The sequence below is a fragment of the Osmerus mordax genome, chromosome 16, assembly GCF_038355195.1.
Source record: "Osmerus mordax isolate fOsmMor3 chromosome 16, fOsmMor3.pri, whole genome shotgun sequence".
NCBI lineage: Eukaryota > Metazoa > Chordata > Actinopteri > Osmeriformes > Osmeridae > Osmerus > Osmerus mordax.
In genome coordinates, this window is record NC_090065.1 from 3,500,051 (window position 1) to 3,518,169 (window position 18,119).

General features: G+C 51.2%; 1 protein-coding gene across 1 annotated transcript; it reads right to left on the minus strand.

Moving 5' to 3' along the window:
* Positions 1-1,770: 1,770 nt before the first annotated feature.
* Positions 1,771-10,904, minus strand: exoc3 (exocyst complex component 3). The gene is made up of 15 exons (XM_067253821.1): positions 10,777-10,904; positions 10,131-10,286; positions 9,618-9,837; positions 8,985-9,157; positions 8,576-8,788; positions 7,669-7,964; positions 6,243-6,360; positions 5,892-6,017; positions 5,469-5,569; positions 5,087-5,197; positions 4,317-4,458; positions 4,016-4,138; positions 3,311-3,472; positions 2,869-2,990; positions 1,771-2,748 (listed from the first exon to the last, which is right to left on the minus strand). The coding sequence occupies exons 2-15, from the start codon at positions 10,272-10,274 to the stop codon at positions 2,553-2,555; spliced, it is 2,247 nt and encodes a 748-aa protein (XP_067109922.1). The 5' UTR covers positions 10,275-10,286; positions 10,777-10,904; the 3' UTR covers positions 1,771-2,552.
* Positions 10,905-18,119: the final 7,215 nt, after the last annotated feature.

Sequence of the window (18,119 nt, forward strand, 5' to 3'; positions counted from 1 at the left end):
AGATCTTGGTGTTGCTGCTCTCTCTCGGACGACCCAGAGATACAGGAGATCTTGCTGGGTATCTTGTGAGCTCAGTACTGCGCTATAGTCTAGTTAATTCTCTAAGGTTGTTTGTAGCTAAGAACATTTATTTTCTACCCTTCGAAGGACTTTTCAAGAGTCAACCACGTCGAACGACACGAGGAATCCGGAGCCTAAATCAGAGACAATTTGTGCAGCTTGGTCACCTATAATTATCTAGAGAATCTTACCCTTGAACCTCCCAGTGTAAATGAGTACGTCGGTCTGGCCTTAGTGATCAGACCATCAGACCAGGGCTATCTGAATAATGAAGGAACACTGCCCTCTGCTGGGAGAAAAAGACCACACTAAAACAGCTCCTGTCTTGTGGTTCCTCTAATGACCAGTAAGCAGTTGGATGTGAGGATAAAATCACATGGGAATTCATTCTGTAGATAATAATCCTGCCCTATAATTAAAACAATTGTCAATATATATATATATATAAATATATATAATCTGAATTGCTAAAAGATACATCTATATTAGGTTCTGTGTGGTTGTGAAGAGGAGGATGAGAGTGAGCCATTGGATAGAAAAGGCATGAATGACAGAGTGAAAGAGAGATAGAAGAATAATTGGAGGGCTTGCAGAAGGTTGAAAAAGAGGAGAGATGAAAAGGGCAGATGCCAAGAGGGGGACAGGAAGTCAGTTTGAAAGTCGTCCGTTAGGCCCGCCCCTTTGCGTGTGTGTAATCCTGAGTTCTGAGTGGCTGGCGTGTGTGTCTGTCATGCGAAGGCTCGCGTGCCCCAGTCAGCTGCAGAACTGCATGGCCTTGTTTTGAGTCACGTCACGCCAAAGCCAGCCATCTCATTGGCTAAGTTCATCAGCATGCAGTGTGCCTAAGGGGCCACGCCAATTCCATAGGACCTAAAAACCCAGATGAAAAAGACCCTGTATGCCAGGCCGTGTGACAAGCCAATGTGTGTGTGACATAAATATGATCCGCAACTGACATTCGCATTCAAACACGAGCTCCCGATCGCAGCTCTCCATAGGGGTGTTCCTCAGCTTGGTGTGAGCCAATAGGAGGAGGAGCCCTGTCAATTATGAACGGTCACGCAACTGTGCTGGAGGAAGATTAGCATCTCCGTGGCAACGCTGGCCATGCTCTTGGCTTGTAGCTGTCACAGTGCATCAGTAGTCCCCCCTGCATTACACCAGGGTGACAACAACTGTCCCCTCAAGCCCTGTGTGTGTGTGTGTGTGTGTGTGTGTGTGTGTGTGTGTGTGTGTGTGTGTGTGTGAGAGAGTGTGTGTGCGTGTGTGTGCGTGTGTGTGTTTTCCGCCACTCTGCTACTCTCACAGCAGCTCGGCTAGCTAGCGTGCGACCAGATGAAACATTTAGAGGAATTAGAGAGAGTACCCAAACCCCCAATCAGGAAATGTGAGGCAGTCGCACACACACGCATGCACGCACGCACGCACACAAGCACGCACACACACACACGCACACACACACACACGCACACACAAGGAAAGACTGATAAGATGAGGTGCTGGCACACTGCAGGAGTAGGCTGTCATACTACACTACAGCACATGTCAAGAGAACCTCACCTGTCTGAGCTGGAAGGAGAACAGCACGTGAGAACACAGAGAGAGAACCTCACCTGTCTGAGCTGGAAGGAGAACAGCACGTGAGAACACAGAGAGAGAACCTCACCTGTCTGAGCTGGAAGGAGAACAGCACGTGAGAACACAGAGAACGAGGGTCGGAAAAAAGGCTTTATTGCCACATCGTCAACCGACATTCAGCCGCATCATGAGAAAGATGAGTTTCAGACAGTTCACTGTACAATGCACGGTGTGTGAGCAAGCTGAGGCGGACGGGGACGGGGGTGTGTGTGTGTGTGTCAGGCCACATTCCATCTTGTCTGGACCCCACCTGACCTCAGTGTTGTCAAGTTTCAGAGTTGTCAAGAGTCCAGAGCCGTCCACATCGGGTCCCTCCAGTCCTCCATCATGTGACCTGGAGCTTGACAGGCAGTGGAAGATCCCGGACTGGAGGGGGGGGGGTCGTAGCTGGTGACACCGACCCTCCCTACGACTCCAGACCCAGCCTCTCATCCACCACTCATCCACAACACGCTCATCCAAAGTGCAAAAGTATTCAAAGTGAGATCATGGTCTGCTGGAGGAGTCCTGGCTGCTGCCTGTGTTTCTGCTTGCCCTGCATGGGGCACGTACACACACTGCATGGGTAACCTTGTTATTTTCACCCCAGAAACTCAATTAACCCCCTCCAACACACACACACACACTCCCTGCTGGGGCACCTCAGGCGTGAGTAAGTGCCTGGGCTGGGAACTGGGGCTTGGGGAGGCTGAAGCCCCCGTCTAGACTCCTGGGTCTGCCAGACAGAGGTTTGTCCTGGATTCTTTCAGTGAGCATCCAGGTCATGGTTCAGTCAAGTTTTCATGCACAGTCAGCTAGTCAGAGGCCCAGTCCGAGCCTGGTTAAACCAGCCCAGTTCCAGTCCGGTCCGGGTCCTACTTGAGCAGTTTGGGGACACCCATGGATGTCATGGTGGTCATGCTCATGGACGGCACGGTGATGTCCTTGAAGATGGGCTGGGTGACGCCAGCGTAGGAAGGCTTGTTCTGGTTCAGGGTCTCGATGATGGTCTGGCGCATGTCGCGACTGCCGTCGCCTCGCACCGCCAGCAGGGCGATGATATGCTCCTCCCTAGAGACACACACACATGGTTACAAAGTAGCACAAGCCTGGGTGTGTGTGTGTGGTGTGTGTGTGTGTGTGTGTGTGTGTGTGTGTGTGTGTGTGTGTGTGTGTGTGCGTGCGCTGTACCTGATGTCAGGGTATTTGGACACCAGTGTGGAGACTTCCAGGTAAAGCAGACTGGGGTCAGTGAGTTTGAAGACCTCCGCTATGGCAGCGATGGCATCACACAACCTGTCAGTGTCCTCGCCCTACACACACACACACACACACACACACTAGTACTAGTCCTCCACCAGAACGCACCAATTATTTCAAAAATGTAGTTTTCAGGTGTAATCAATAGATATAATCTACAGGTGTAATCTAAAGGTGTAATCTCCAGGTGTAATCTAAAGGTGTAATCTCCAGGTGTAATCTCCAGGTGTAATCTAAAGGTGTAATCTCCAGGTGTAATCTAAAGGTGTAATCTAAAGGTGTAATCTAAAGGTGTAATCTCCAGGTGTAATCTAAAGGTGTAATCTCCAGGTGTAATCTCCAGGTGTAATCTCCAGGTGTAATCCCTCCTCACCGCTGTGAGTTTCCTAAACAGGAACTTGAACTGTTCTGCTTCCTTGATCATGCGCTCTGCGCCCTCCTTCCTCTCGTCGGCGTTCTTGAAGCTGATCCTCTTCTGCATCACCGCTTTGATGTACTCCACCACCACCCTCCGATGGGCTTCGCTCGTCATCTCCTGCAGCACACGCAACACGCTTACCACACGCAACACGCTAGACTGCAGTCGCTTCACCTCCTCCATCACTCCACCCACAATCATCATCATCGTCGTCATAATACGCTCATCCAATCTACACAGCACATTCTCGGAAACACGCTGCACAATTGGTTGAGTACATACTCTCAGGAACATCTACACCCAACAGATCTACAGAGCCAGAGCGCGGACTGTCTAGTCCAGTCTAGACGTACCAGGCGCCAACCCTGACCCCACCACCTGCGGGCTGTGAACCGAGGAGCCAGGTGTCCATTTACATTTAGTCATTTAGCAGACGCTCTTATCCAGAGCGACTTACAGTAAGTACAGGGACATTCTCCCCGAGGCAAGTAGGGTGAAGTGTCTTGCCCAAGGACACAACATCAGTTGGCATGACCGGGAATCGAACTGGCAACCTTCGGATTACTAGCCCAGTTCCCTAACCGCTCAGCCACCTGACTCCTCCATGAAGCCCTCCAGGAGCCCGGGTACGAGGAGGCTCTCCTGCATGCTCAGCTTTACCTGGTTGAAGGGCTTCTTGATCTTGGCAAAGTCGTTGAAGTAGTCCTCCACCGTCACACAGATGGTGTCCACAGCGTGCGAACCCGTCAGCCACTTCCTGGTCATCAGCTCGGCCAGGTGGTGCTGCAAGACCAAGCAGCCAATCAGACGCCCAGGCGTCACACAGCGGGCGCCATGACACGCACTGAAGGCAGCACAGCGTCTTCAGGCAGATTACGTTTTCACTTTTACAGGTGTACATTCGTTTGACTGAAAAGTGCTCAAAAAGGTTGACCAATCAGAGTGCAGAGGAGTCCCTTACGTCCAGATCTAGGAAGACCTCGTCCAATAGGAACTGGCAGCCCTCCTTGGCGACCTCGCCGAGGGTTCTGCTGATGGGGGCGTCGTTGGCCATGGGCTCAGTGGAGCTCGAGTACTTCCGCTTCAGGCTGTTGATGGACTCTCTGTGGAGCGGCACACACACCACACACACACCACACACATTTAGTCACACATTTAGTCATTTATCAGACGATCTTATCCAGAGCGACTTACAGTTAAGTACAGAGACATTCCCCAAGGCAAGTAGGGTGAAGTGCCTTGCCCAAGGACACAACGTCATTTGACATGGCCGGGAATCGAACCAGCGACCTTCTGAATACTAGCCCGATTCTCTAACCACTCAGCCACCTGACTCACACATGCACACGCGCACACACACACACACACACACACACACGCAGGCCTACCAGGAGGTGGAGCTACAAGCACACTGTTCTCATCAGAAATACGCTAAGGAAACTGTTGTGCTGGTACACACAGCATCGGGAGACCTGACCGCAGACAGGCCAGAATGTTCCATCACAGCCCTGACTCTGCCCACAGGAACGCAGTCAGAACTACGACGCTACTACTGATCCCACTAGTGTACTTTCAACAAGCACTATTTGTAGTTTTAGATGATATATACACTTTAGGCCAAAGCGTAAATGCGAAATGAATGAAAAGGTCTAACGTGACCCAACAGATCCTGGACATTCTGGGTGTGCGGCCCCTGGGGGGCGGGACGTGGGACGCGGGACGCGGACGTACTTGAACGTGTGGCAGTTGTTGATGATGGCGATCATGTACTGGACGTAGCACTGAGGGAGCTGCCTGTCCTTCAGATGATCCTCCTTATAGGCGACGGCTTCTTCCTTATACCTGCGCACCAACACAACACAGGGCGGGATTAGCTTAGCTTAGTTTAGCCACGCTGAGGTGGTGAGATCGTACAGGGATTCACTACAGTCCTGACAAGGTGGACGAGCACTTCGGTTCACGTGACGTCATGATCAAGGTGGTGGAAGTGGAGCTACGTCCAGGAAGTGGAGCTAGGTCCAGGAAGTGGAGCTACGTCCAGGAAGTGGAGCTACGTCCAGGAAGTGGAGCTAGGTCCAGGAAGTGGGAGGTACGTCCAGGAAGTGGGAGGTACCTGATGAGGAAGGAGCTCATCTGCTTGAGACACAGCTGGAGGACCTTCTCCTTGAAGGTGTCGTCGATCTGGGCCGCCACCTGCAGGTTCTGCTCAAACATCTGGGAGGAGGGAGAGAGGGAGGGGGGGGGGAGAGAGGGGGGGAGAGAGAGAGGGGGGCGAGAGGGAGGGAGGGGAGCGAGAGGTGGGAGAGAGAGGGAGAGGGAAGGAGAGAAAGGTGAGGGTGTTAGATAGTCAAGGGGGGAGAAAGAGAGGAGGGGTTGAAGGAGGAGGAAGAAAAGGATGGAGGAAGAGAGAAAGGAAGAAGGGTGAGGAGAAGGAAGGAGAGATGGAAGAACAACAGTTCAGTCACATCTACCATAAGAAACAAACATGGGGGAATCCACCCAGACGGGCGGGAGGGAGGGACGCAGGCAGAGGTACCTGGAAGACGATGGCAGGGAGGGTGGTCTGGTAGTATCCATCCTGGTCTGCCTCAGGCTCGCTCTCCTTCTGCCAGTCCTTCTTGTCAGTCTCCAGGGCCTTCCTCAGCCAGCCTGTAATGTTAGACTGCGCAGGCAGGGCTGCCGTTAGCCTGCCTGTCCACCCTGGCACATTACAGCCTGCTGGTCCAACAAGCCTCGTCGTAGGACAGACGTGTGTGGATTTGCAAACTCACAGGGATGACACTTTAGATAAAACAATGTGTGAGTGATAGTGTGGTTGTGTGTGTGTGTGATAGTGTACCTATCAGTGTGAGTGACTATATCTGTGTGTGTGTGTGTGTGTACTCACAGTGAAGGTCTGGACGTATTTGCTGAGCAGTTTGTCCACCACGTCCTGAGGTAGCAGAGGCTCCAGCTTGTTGATGTCACACTCTGACATCAGCTCCGGGTTCCCCATCATCTCCCCACTACGACACACACACACACACACACACGTCAGTGTACTGGAAGGCTAGACACGTCAGGAGCCACACACACACACAGACAGGGACATGAATATGATAGCCCTGTCGAGGCCGTCAGAGATGAGCACACTGAAGCTGATTAATAATGAACATCAACACGCGCGGGGCTCGTACACAAACACAGGAAAACAAGATGCAGCATGTGCCGCTGGTCACGTGACTATCCCTCCCGTCGCACCCTCCCTGTGAGGCCAGTCCGTAAGCTCCTCCCCTGGGCACCGCCCTGGTGTGAGAATCGGATATGAACCTCGTGGTTGCCTTTGTTTGAACATCCCATAAGGGAGCCGTCCATTAATCCCTCCTCTCTACAATCCTTCCAGAGCACGCCATGTGGATGAGGGTGCGTGTGCATTCATTGGATTATCTGCACCAGCCCTGCTTAGTTCACATGCTATGCAGAGTCTCTCGTGTCTAAGAGCTGGTTAGTGTTAAATATTGAATGGATGGTTGTACTGCGTGGTGAGGAGGCCCGGGTCTGTCAGGAGTGATGGGAGATGTGCCCGTGTTTGAGGAGAAATGCACCCTGCCTCGGGTGGGCGCACAGCACGGCGCAGACACTCGTGTGTTGCACAGCCAGGGCTCGGAATTAACCTGTCGTCCCGGAGACCATGTCTGGGACAGTTCAACACAGACTTTGGGACGACTGCGGGACGATAGACAATAATAATGTAAAATGCATACACCAGTGGTTCAACACATTTTAACACAAGGCGGGTGAAATCTATCATCTCATTTAGCTCTAGCTTATAGTTCCAGAAACTATAAACAATGTATTGACATTACATGAGCTGCTGTGTGTTAGGCGCTGGACTGTAGTCCTCATCAAGGATGCAAACGTATTTTTGAAAAGAAACGGCTAATATATTTTCAAGCCTTTCAAATACTTTTTTACCTTTCAAAACTTTTTTTAAAGATATCTTTCAAACCTTTAGAAACTTTTATACTATGGCCACACCAAGAATTGTGTTAGCCCCACCATGAAACAAGCAAGAAAATTGTTTACGTATTCACATTCGCATTCAATTCAGACATTGATTTGAGCCCCACGACTGTATGGATTACTTAAATAATGTTGCAAATAACCTAGACCCATGTCAGAATGTCAAAAATAAAACTGGGTACTGGGACAGTGATGAGAAAAGTTAGTTGCGGGCCTTGCGCACAGCAACATACAGCCAAGTTATCTCGTCGAGCTTCGAAAGATCAACCAAGGTCAAAGTCGAGCGCAGCGCACAGCCGGACGAACGTTACCTCTTGTAGGTGTTGAGCACCCAGGTGAGCAAGGACACGATCTCGTTGGCCTCCAGGTCCTCGGAGGTGAGCTCCTGGGTCCTCAGGGACACGGCCACGTGGTACAGCTTGAAGAAGGTTTCGAAGGTTTTGTAGTGGGGCGGGAAGCACTGCACCATCAGGTTCTTAACCACCAGCAGGTCGTCCAGTACGTACTTCCTGGTGATCTCCAGCAGGCGCACCAGCCACATCTTGTCCGACTCACGCGTCTCTGACTGGGTGCCCTCGATGCGACTGCTCACCGTGCCCTCCATGACCTGGTGGGACAGGGGAGGGGATGAGACAGGGGAGGGGGGTAAGACAGGGGAGGGGGTGAGACAGAGGAGGGGAGGGGGTGAGACAGGGGAGGGGTGAGACAGGGGAGGGGGGGGAGTGAGACAGGGGAGGGGGTGAGACAGGGGAGGGGAGGGGATGAGACAGGGGAGGGGAGGGGGGTAAGACAGGGGAGGGGGTGAGACAGGGGAGGGGAGGGGGTGAGACAGGGGAGGGGAGGGGGTGAGACAGGGGAGGGGGGTGACACAGGGGAGGGGGGTAAGACAGGGGAGGGGGGTGAGACAGGGGAGGGGGTGAGACAGGGGAGGGGAGGGGGGTGAGACAGGGGAGGTGGGTGAGACAGGGGAGGGGAGCGGGGTGAGACAGGGGAGGGGAGGGGGGTGAGACAGGGGAGGGGGTGAGACAGGGGAGGCGAGGGGGTGAGACAGGGGAGGGGAGGGGGGTGAGACAGGGGAGGCGAGGGGGTGAGACAGGGGAGGCGAGGGGGTGAGACAGGGGAGGCGAGGGGGTGAGACAGGGGAGGCGAGGGGGTGAGACAGGGGCAACAATTCTAATGTGAGCAGAGCACGTGGACCACCAGAGCGTCCCAGCGTACCTGTAACATCTTCTCCTTCCAGCGCTTGGGCCGGCCTGGCGGCAGGAAGCCTGTCTGCTTCTGCCGGTCCATCATGCGCCGGTCAATCTTCTCCTCGCGCTCGATGATGCGCACCACAGACACCAGCATGGTGGGGTCGCGCCGCACCGTCACCATGGAGCGCTGCAGCACCATCCACAGCTGCTTGGCCAGCTCCTCAGACAGACCCTGCACCTGGGGGGAGTAAAGCAAGAAAGAAGAGGACAGCAGAATGGAGTCAGGCAGAGTAACGTTCAGCAAAGCACAGTCGAGCAGAGCAGTAAATACGCAGAGGAGATGAGGACAGGACAGGTCAGGGTGGAGTACATAAGATAGTCTGTCTGTTTATCCCTATCTGTACTAAAACAGAGTACTCTGGCTGCCAGCCTACCTCCCCAAAGTAGTTGCGTATGAGGTTCATGTCGTGGGTGTTCTTGCTGTCCATGCGGTACTGCTCGTACATGAGATCGTCGCGGGAACACTCCAGGTCCATGAGCTTGCGGTGGGCCTGCAGCAGCTCCGCCTGCTCGATCAGATCCTGGGTGGCCTGCACGATCTCTGGGACTGCACAGGGAGAGACCCAGCAACCGTTTACTCACAGAACACACGTAGAGGCCAGGACATGTCACAAGCCACGTGCGTTTCAAGTTTCTTCAAGTCCCTTTATGACAAGTACACAAACGAAATCCTAATTCCTATGTGGTTCTAAAAAATCTAAAAATGTGGAACTTCTCGAGGTTTCTTATGAGTTCCCTGTAAGTGGTAAATCTGTGTGACGTTGTCCTCCTATCTGAGAAGATGTTCTCCACGTTCTACCCGAGAAGATGTTCTCCATGTTCTACCTGAGAAGATGTTCTCCACGTTCTACCTGAGAAGATGTTCTGCACGTTCTACCAGAGAAGATGTTCTCCATGTTCTACCTGAGAAGATGTTCTCCACGTTCTACCTGAGAAGATGTTCTCCACGTTCTACCTGAGAAGATGTTCTCCACGTTCTACCTGAGAAGATGTTCTCCATGTTCTACCTGAGAAGATGTTCTTCAGGTTCTCCACGGCGGAGGCCAGCTGGCTGTGCTGCACCACAGCCTCCTTCACATCCTTCAGGTTCTCGATGGTGTTGATGCTCTGCCTCCAGTCCTTGCTCACGTCCACCAGAGAGCTCTGGATGTCCTTCACGTCCACCAGGGCATTGTGGAGCTGGCTCAGCCCCGTGCGCACACCGTCAAGCTGGGACTGAATGGCAGCCTGGGGGGGGGGGGGGGACAGTTAGTGTTTAAATTGCGTGGGGAGGGGGGGTCTCTGTAAGTACACAGTAAAGGTGAATCGTTGAGTCCATATAGTAATCTATATACTTCTCTAACATGACCCATACATTTTTGGGGGGTCAAAATGGTGGAAGTGATTGACTTCTTTAAAATTATTTGTCAGAGAATTGTGCACAGCGTGTTCCCTTGTCTTTAGCTTGTATGACAGTGATACATCGGCACGTAAGTGGAACAGATAGCTTGTTACGGTCTCGGGGGATGGTTTGATGTTACCTTCAATCGAGCTTCCACTGACGCTTTCTTCCGCGCCTCGCGCCGGCGATATTGTTCCACCTTGTCCAGCTGATCCGAACGCTGCAGCATCCCCGCCACCCGCTGCACGGCCGTAGCTTCGGCCTCCCGGTTAGTCTCCTCCATACCAGCGTCAAGCTAGATCAATCATTCATCGAATGACAATCAGACAATACCCTGCAACTGAGTCGCCTCATTCTACTAGCACCCACAGCGACCGCGGACAAGCCAGCTACAGAGTACTGTTTTGCTTACACAGTCGGGTAAGCTAGCGAGCTAGCAAGACGAGGCTACGTTGATTTGAGCTAGCTCAACTTATTCCCTGTAGTTATATTGCTACTGTAACGAGATCCATACGATTCAAGCAAGTGAAACAAAATTCTATACTAATTCACGAGTAACTACTGCCGAGAACATTTGGACAGAATCTAGCTCGAAGTATTTTAACAACACGATTCTGAAAATAGCTAGCTCGCTAGCCAGCCCCGCTTTCACATTCACTACACATTAGCCGACTGACACGGTCACTAGAACAGGTCGACGAGAAGACACACACAGGCCCAGAGATCGAAATAGTCAACGGAAATTACGTGGACTATCATAACAGTAGACTATAACATATACTTACCAATTCCAGCAATAAGTGTGAATGTAAAATCTCGTTATATGAATCTCATATTAATCCCAACAACATCGACCGCAGTTTTCCTAGTTGCCTGTTCCTGGTTGACAACACCCGTGCGCTCGGCCCCGCCCAATAGCAGCTGACAGCAGCGTGCTTACAGCATCAGCAGCGCGACGATTTGGCGTAGTTCCATTCTAACCTTGCATTACAACTTTTTTATGATTTATTTGTATTTTTATAGGTTGAAATTAATAACAATTCATATATATATGTATATATATAACACAACGCATACAGTTTGTCTGTACACTTATAATCGATAGTAATACCCACTTACCGTTTTGTTTTGAAAATCATAAATGCATATCTGAATCCACATTTGTCGAATTCAACATTTTGCAATAAAACAAACAAATTGTTATTTTTAAAACGGCAATTTATTGAAAATAATGTTGTAAAGAATGCTGCATGCAGCTGTGTTGTTGACCAGAAGACAACTGTTAACAGTTGAAAAGTTGTTATTTTCAAAACTTTAAAGAAACACAAGGCCTACTTAATATTACAAGTCAATTGAATAATCTAGGCTTTAACAAACGTTACTTAAATAATATGATTATAATTAGACTACAAAAACATTAGTGTCAAATATTTTGTGACACAATTCAGAAATCTGGAGAAATTGTGTAAATAGCAGTTAATCTTCGTTGAATTTAAACACGTTGCCTACCAAAATATTATCTTCAAAACACAACATAAATCTGAACAATAAATTAATCAATAATTTCAAATAATAAAAAGATGTATCAAAGATTTAATCAAAAAGGCTAATAGATAAATCATACTGTTTCAAAGAGGTATTTAGTGTATAATGACAAAAATATTGGATCACTTCAAATCAATTATATCTATTTGAGTTATTTACAAAATACAAGGCTGTGTAATAACTTGTGTGTAATTTAACTAAAATCATATTGGTTGGGAGCACTGCTATAGACTACAACAATCCACTGAATATGCCACCCTTTTCAGTGTGAGTAAACATAAATAAGTACATTATAAAATATATCCAAACACAATTTTACATCCTTTGTGTACCATTTATATTCGACCAATCAAGACAAGCTAAACAATACATATTTAACAAACACAAAACTGAAAAAGATAGTGATATTTCTAAGGTGTGGTGTGTGTAATGTACACAGTTACATACAAAAATGTCTCTCATATGCTTTCTTTGATTCTGTAACTGCTGTTTACCTGAGTTAAGAGTCCAACCAACCTTTTGATATAATACAAAAGAGGCATGGTTGAGACCACAGAAGGGGTTGCTGTGCCTTTTCACTGCATGTATATGTACGGGTTCGATTTGTGCACCAGAGCATTCATAGCACAGTTAGGGATCGCCCTCCTCTGCAAGGGTATCTGGCTGATGTCATGGCAACTGCCGTCAGACCAGGGCGGGGAGTCCATGGGCTCTCTCTTTATGGAGTGAACCAGACCATTCCCACGGAACTCGTAGCCCAGTTTGTCCTCCGGCTGCAGGTAGCCCTTGTGCTCCACAGTACCGTTCCCGTAGACGTGGTTGTCCATACAGTTCACCCCCTGGCTGCTGCAGAGGGGGTCTGGGTGGGGGACCCTGTGGGGACTGAACTGGCCCACGTCCTTGTTCAGGGCACACCTGGGCAGCCGGAGGGCCCCTGCGGCTGCATAGAGGTACTTGTGATGCCCGTTAAGGGGGGGGCTGATCCGGCTCTTGTCCCGGTGGCAGTTGGAGTACTCCTCGTAAAAACCCACCTCCGTCTTCACCTGCGGATGCTCCTGATAGGCCGGGCCGTAGCGCTGAGTCTGCTGCTTCTGCGCCGCTCCGCCCCACGAGCCGTTGTGGGCGAGGCCGTACAGGTTCCCGCCGTTCTCCGAGTCCGAGTCCTGCTCCGTCTTGATGGCCTCGGGCAGCACCATGCCGCCGTAGCAGTCCAGGTGGCCCATGTACCTGACGTCACCCTTCAGCCCTCCGTCGTCGCAGAAACCCTCCACGTCCGCGTACAGCTTGCTCTGAGACACCTCCTGCCTGCTGCCGTCGCTGTACCCGGGAGACATCCGGAAGCTTCCGGCCTTTCCCAGGGGGTTGTACTTACCCTGGCGGCCTGGGACGTAGCTCCCGCTGGGGGCTTTGCGGGAGGCGGAGGGGGTCCGGATGCTGTCCCAGGAGGGGTCCACCACAGGGCTCTGGGCCTTGGGCCCCCCCAGGGAGGACAGGCAGAAGTTGAGGGGCTCGTCCTGGGGGTAGTAGCCCTCATTGCTACGGTAGCGCAGGCCGTCTTTGGAGAGGGGCGTCCAGGGGGTGTAGTGGCAGGGGTCCCTGGGAGGGGCGGAGCTAGACCAGTTGAGAAGCAGGAAGTCACTGCTGTCACATGACCCTCGTGAGCGCTGCCTCTTCTCACTAGGATAAAACCAAGGAAGAAGAACCCAGTATCAAAGGATGACTCTGATGAAAATAATACTTACTGATATCCATTAATCTTTGTTTTTTAACATCTCTATCACCTCACTGGATATGTAGGAAGTTGTATTGACGCCAATTAAGTGTTCTGCTTTCCTTGTACAGTACATAATAATCTCTAAATGTTGAATTTACTTCACAAAGTTGCGAAGTGATTCAACGCATCAACGCTAATTCAAAAGACACTTGCTACTTGGTAACTTTACTTTAAATGACTTAACACAGTGGCGTGTAACCACGACCAAACCTTTCAAGTGAATCCAATATTAAATATTTTGTGTGTCTGTGTGTGTGTCTTCACCTGCGTTCCAGAGTGGTGGAGACAGGGCCCTTGTTCTTGCTCCTAACTGTCATGCCCTTGAACTTGAGCTCAGTGATGGAGGGCATCACGAGGGGCACCGCCACACAGAACAGAGCCAGCTGGGGGGGCACCAAAGCCCCAGAGTCGGTCCTCTTCTTCTGGCCCTGGAGGAACTTCAGACTGCCCTGGAACTGCATGCTCTGATGCACACACAGTATGCAACGGCATTAATCATTGTGCATTTATTTAGCAAACGCTTTTATTCAATGTGAAGTACAGGTGGGGATCTCAACCCCCCAGGTGTCAACATTGCATTGTGGGGAGGGGTGTGGGAGGGGAGGGGTGTGAGGTGAGGTGAAGTCGTACCAGGAAGCCAGAGGTGCTGTCCAGCAGGCAGCGAGCACGGGCGATGAAGCAGCGAGTGAGGAAGGACGTCAGCTCCAGAGGCACCCCGTCAGGCTCCTGGGCACTGAACAGACTGCCCACCACAAAGTCCTCACCTACAAGTCAGCGCGAGACACGACACAGAAACGTCTGGTGGCGCACGACACTCCAATGATGATGTGGTGCTGTTGGGATTTTTATGTGTCATGTCTTATCCTTCTCTACCAGTGGAGGAGAGAGATTCACCCCCCCCACTCCCCCCCCCCAGGGTGAATAATGTATTAATTCGTCCATGCGATCAGTCACTCGTTCATCCTGTACTTACCGGTGGCGGTGGCTGGGGGGTGGTCGAGGGCCTCGCCCCCCTGTGGTGGGGGGCACATGGCCCAGTGGAGCTGGCGTCTGAACTCCTGTCTCTCCTCCACATGGATGTAGTCGAACACGTTCTGATGCATGACGTCAGTCTGGGGGGAGGGGAGGGGGGGGCACAGAGAGGGCTGATCAGACACTCAAATCCAAACAGACAAACACGTACTTAAAAGCTCCATTGACCAGCAACACAAGGACAGGAGTGTAATACCAGTGTCTTCATTTAGCAGATGCTTCTGGTCAGAGTGATGAGGGGGGGGGGGGGTGTGAAGCTGGGACCCCCTTAATCTGCAGTCAAAGGTAGGACAACTGATCCACCCCCCCCCCCCCCGCAACAACAGCACCAACAGAGAAGCAAACCGAAACATAACAGACACCTCGCATCGATCGGAGGTATAGGCACATAGCTGTGTTCAAGTGCAGTATATAGAGTAAAGTCAACAAATGATCCAAAAAGAAAACACTAGAAATCATTTTGCAAAACATGACCCATCATCACAACACAACGCGTATTTCCAGAGGGGTTCAGTGAGTTGGGGTCGGGAGGGATTAGTCACAAAACACTCCTTCTGCTCCAACCCAATTAACCCCCTCATTAGGGCAGCGTATTGTGTTTGGGCGGCTCGTCGACCTTGCCACTTAACCCACGTCACGGTCGGGTAGAGCTGGTCAATAGTCAGACGCCAACGAGGTATCTGTGCAGACACCGCAAGTGTCGCTGTGAAGTGGCCCTGGTGAGAACCCAACACTGTGGGCCCCAGACAGGGGCCAGGGGGCCCAGGGCCCAGGGGGGAGGGGGCCCAGGGGGCAGGGGAGAGAGCAAGGGTCGTGGGCCTCTGTGACAGGTTAAGCTCATCTAAGTTAAATCTCTTCGGATGGGACATCCCACTTGAATAGGTTTCTGATATCACAGTGCTTTAGTACTTTGTAAAAAAAAAGAAGCATGACTGAATCAACTCTGTCTGAATCTACAGCTGAGAAGAGAGTGTGTAAGTAATGTTACCATAATAACTCCGATCAAGCATGTGACTTCAAACAGAAGGATTAGGTTGCCACAACCAGCTTGGCTACAGACTAATCAATAACTTAAGTAAGTACTTAGATGATTGAAAAAAAACTCAAATCTCCTCCAGTTGAATCAGTCCCGTATCCCTGGTGACTTCCACACACACCAGTGTGACTGTGGGCTTCCCTCCTCTCCTTGTTTATGCCTTGCGTGACACCAAATCTGCTCGCATGAGGACCGACATTTGCAACGCTACGCTGATGAAAAAACGCTGCAACCCCGGCAAACCCACTCTCGTAATCCCTCCCCCCCTGCCCGCTCCGCCCTACCCTGACCGCCCCCCGCCCCCCAGCTCCAGTCATCCCCTCCGTTCATATAAAAACGCAACCCTCAAAGACTCCCACTAAAATATTCAACCTCCCCACAACATCCACTTGGGAAGCACGCAGGGCTTTGATCACTTGCCTTGAGAGGCCTCTCTCCCTGCAAGCACACCGACACAGGGTCTCAGCTCCACGCAGAGGAGCCAGCTCTTTTGTTTCACTAGAAGCATTTCTTTTCCTTTAATGAGGGGTGAGCTGGAGAGAGAGCCCTCTACCCTCTGATGACTGGGAGCCCACAAGTTACCCCCTCTCAATCGATCCATGTTATGTGTCAAACATCCAGCTCAAATCAGGCCGGCTTCATAAGGAACTGCGGTGGTGTTGTAAGGCTGTTCTCCGCATGACGATATGGGCCATTTCCAGCTGTTGACTTGAGGGTTTAGGTTGGTTGAGGGGCAGTTCTATGGGCGTATGTGAAGCCCTCTGTGACATGCTTGCGTGTAAAAAAGGCTTTACAAATACATTTTGATTTGACTTGCTCGTCATGTGGAAGGTTTTCACATGACCACATCTTGACCTATGTTTGGGTTTCTTAATAATGACTTAAAGGACACGGACAGCAATTAAAACTCAACTCTGGCTAAATGTGTTTGAGTTCCTTTGTGTGTGGTTTAGGCTACTATAAAATAGTTTTATATTTCTTCGTTGTTGCTCTTCTGAATGCAGTTTCCATTGTTAGGCCTATACACAGTAGTTCAACCTCTATCCTCAAGACTTACTACTGACTACTAGGATTCTACTAGGATTGCTGGATAAGAGCATCTGCTAAATTACTAGATGAAATGCTATGATTGTGATTCGGAATAATAAAGCGTGAATTGTCAACATTTGTCTTGTACTCTGAGCCCATCTGGCTTTTTGATTTGTCAGTCATGTTGTTGATCAACACAGGAGAGGAGGGGGGTGGTGGGGACAGCACAGGAGAGGAGGGGGGTGGTGGGGACAGATACCTGGTGGAAGCCCAGGTAATCCACGATGCTGGAGGAGGCATAGAAGATCAGGCCGTCTGTGCTCACCACCAAGGCAAAGCCTGTGAGAGACTGGAGAGAGACAAGACAAAGCCTGTGAGAGACAAGGCAAAGCCTGTGAGAGACTGGAGAGAGACAAGAAAAAGCCTGTGAGAGACAAGGCAAAGCCTGTGAGAGACTGGAGAGAGACAAGAAAAAGTCTGTGAGAGACTGGAGAGAGACAAGACACATGTATGTTGCACCTACACGCCAAATGAAGAGAGAGAGAAAGAAAGACAGACAGACAGAGGGTAAGTGAGAATGGGATTGGAGGAGAAAAAGAGAAAGAGAGAAAGAAGAGAGCAAGAGAGAGAGAGAGAGAGAGCATTCATCATCATCGTCTCATCAAGCAGAGTCGGCTCTCTGTGTCGGGTTTAGTGACAGTGACGTTGCGTGACATGGGCTTGGCCCCCCTGCCCTTCTCCTCCCTCTCTACTCCTCGCCAGCCCCAGGCCACCTCCGCTCTGATCTGGGAGCGCTCAGGTCAGCTGGGGCCCCTGGTTCCCACTCTCTGGTGTGATAGTGACCTAACAGTGTCACGATCTCTATTCAGCCCCAACGCATCCCGCTGCTCAGGGTGGCACGCTACCCATGGAGAGGCCAACCTATGGGGAGGGAGGAGGGGGGGGAGGGAGGGGGGGAAGGGCGGGAGGAGGGGCGAGGAAGGGAGGGGGGGGGGAGGGAGGGAGGGAGGGGAGGGAGGGAGGGAGGGAGGGAGGGAGGGAGGGAGGGAGGGAGGGAGGGAGGGGAGGGGAGGGAGGGAGGGAGGAGGGAGGGAGGGGAGGGAGGGAAAAGGATGGAAGGAGAGTTAGGGAGGGATGGAATAAGAAGGAGGGGGGGAGGAAGGGTTGAGGAGGAGAGGGGATGAGGGGGAGTGGAGGTGACAGGGAGTGGGTGAGGAGGGGGGTGAGGGGGAGAGGGGTGAGGGGGAGGAGGAGAGGAAGAGATGAGGAGGAGGGGGGGTTTCCCCTCTAATCAACCTGCTGCAGTCTGACTGGAGCACGACAGCGTGCTCAAGACGTCCTAGATCAGAAACATAATCAATGTGCTTCCTGCCTGGAGATTCTGTGTCAGTGATTCCACTGTGTGCTTGTGTGTTTATCTCTCTGCCTCACGCAATGTACAAATGCTTTTACTTCTGCTTAATGGCCATGTGTATTAATAGAGCAATCATCTTAGGAGGACGGGATCTTCTACCAAACAGGCAGTGGATGAGAGAACTGCTCTCTTCACGTGTGTGCCCGTCATCTCTCTCTCCCTCTCTTTATGTCTCTCTCTCGGTCTCTATCATTTTCCGGTAGTACTGTCTCTCTACCTCCAGCAGGAGGTCACTCTCCATCACACCAGCGCCCAGCGTCTGGTGTTCCTTCCTGGGTCGTGGTGGGCAGTTCCAGGC

Coding starts and splice junctions, on each gene's coding strand:
- exoc3 (XM_067253821.1), bottom strand. CDS start 10,274: ATGGAGGAGACTAACCGGGAGGCCGAAGCTACGGCCGTGCAGCGGGTG. Junction 9,158..9,617: donor CCTGAAGAACATCTTCTCAG/GTAGAACATGGA, acceptor CTCCCTGTGCAG/TCCCAGAGATCGTGCAGGCC. Junction 2,749..2,868: donor TCCAAATACCCTGACATCAG/GTACAGCGCACG, acceptor GTGTGTCTCTAG/GGAGGAGCATATCATCGCCC.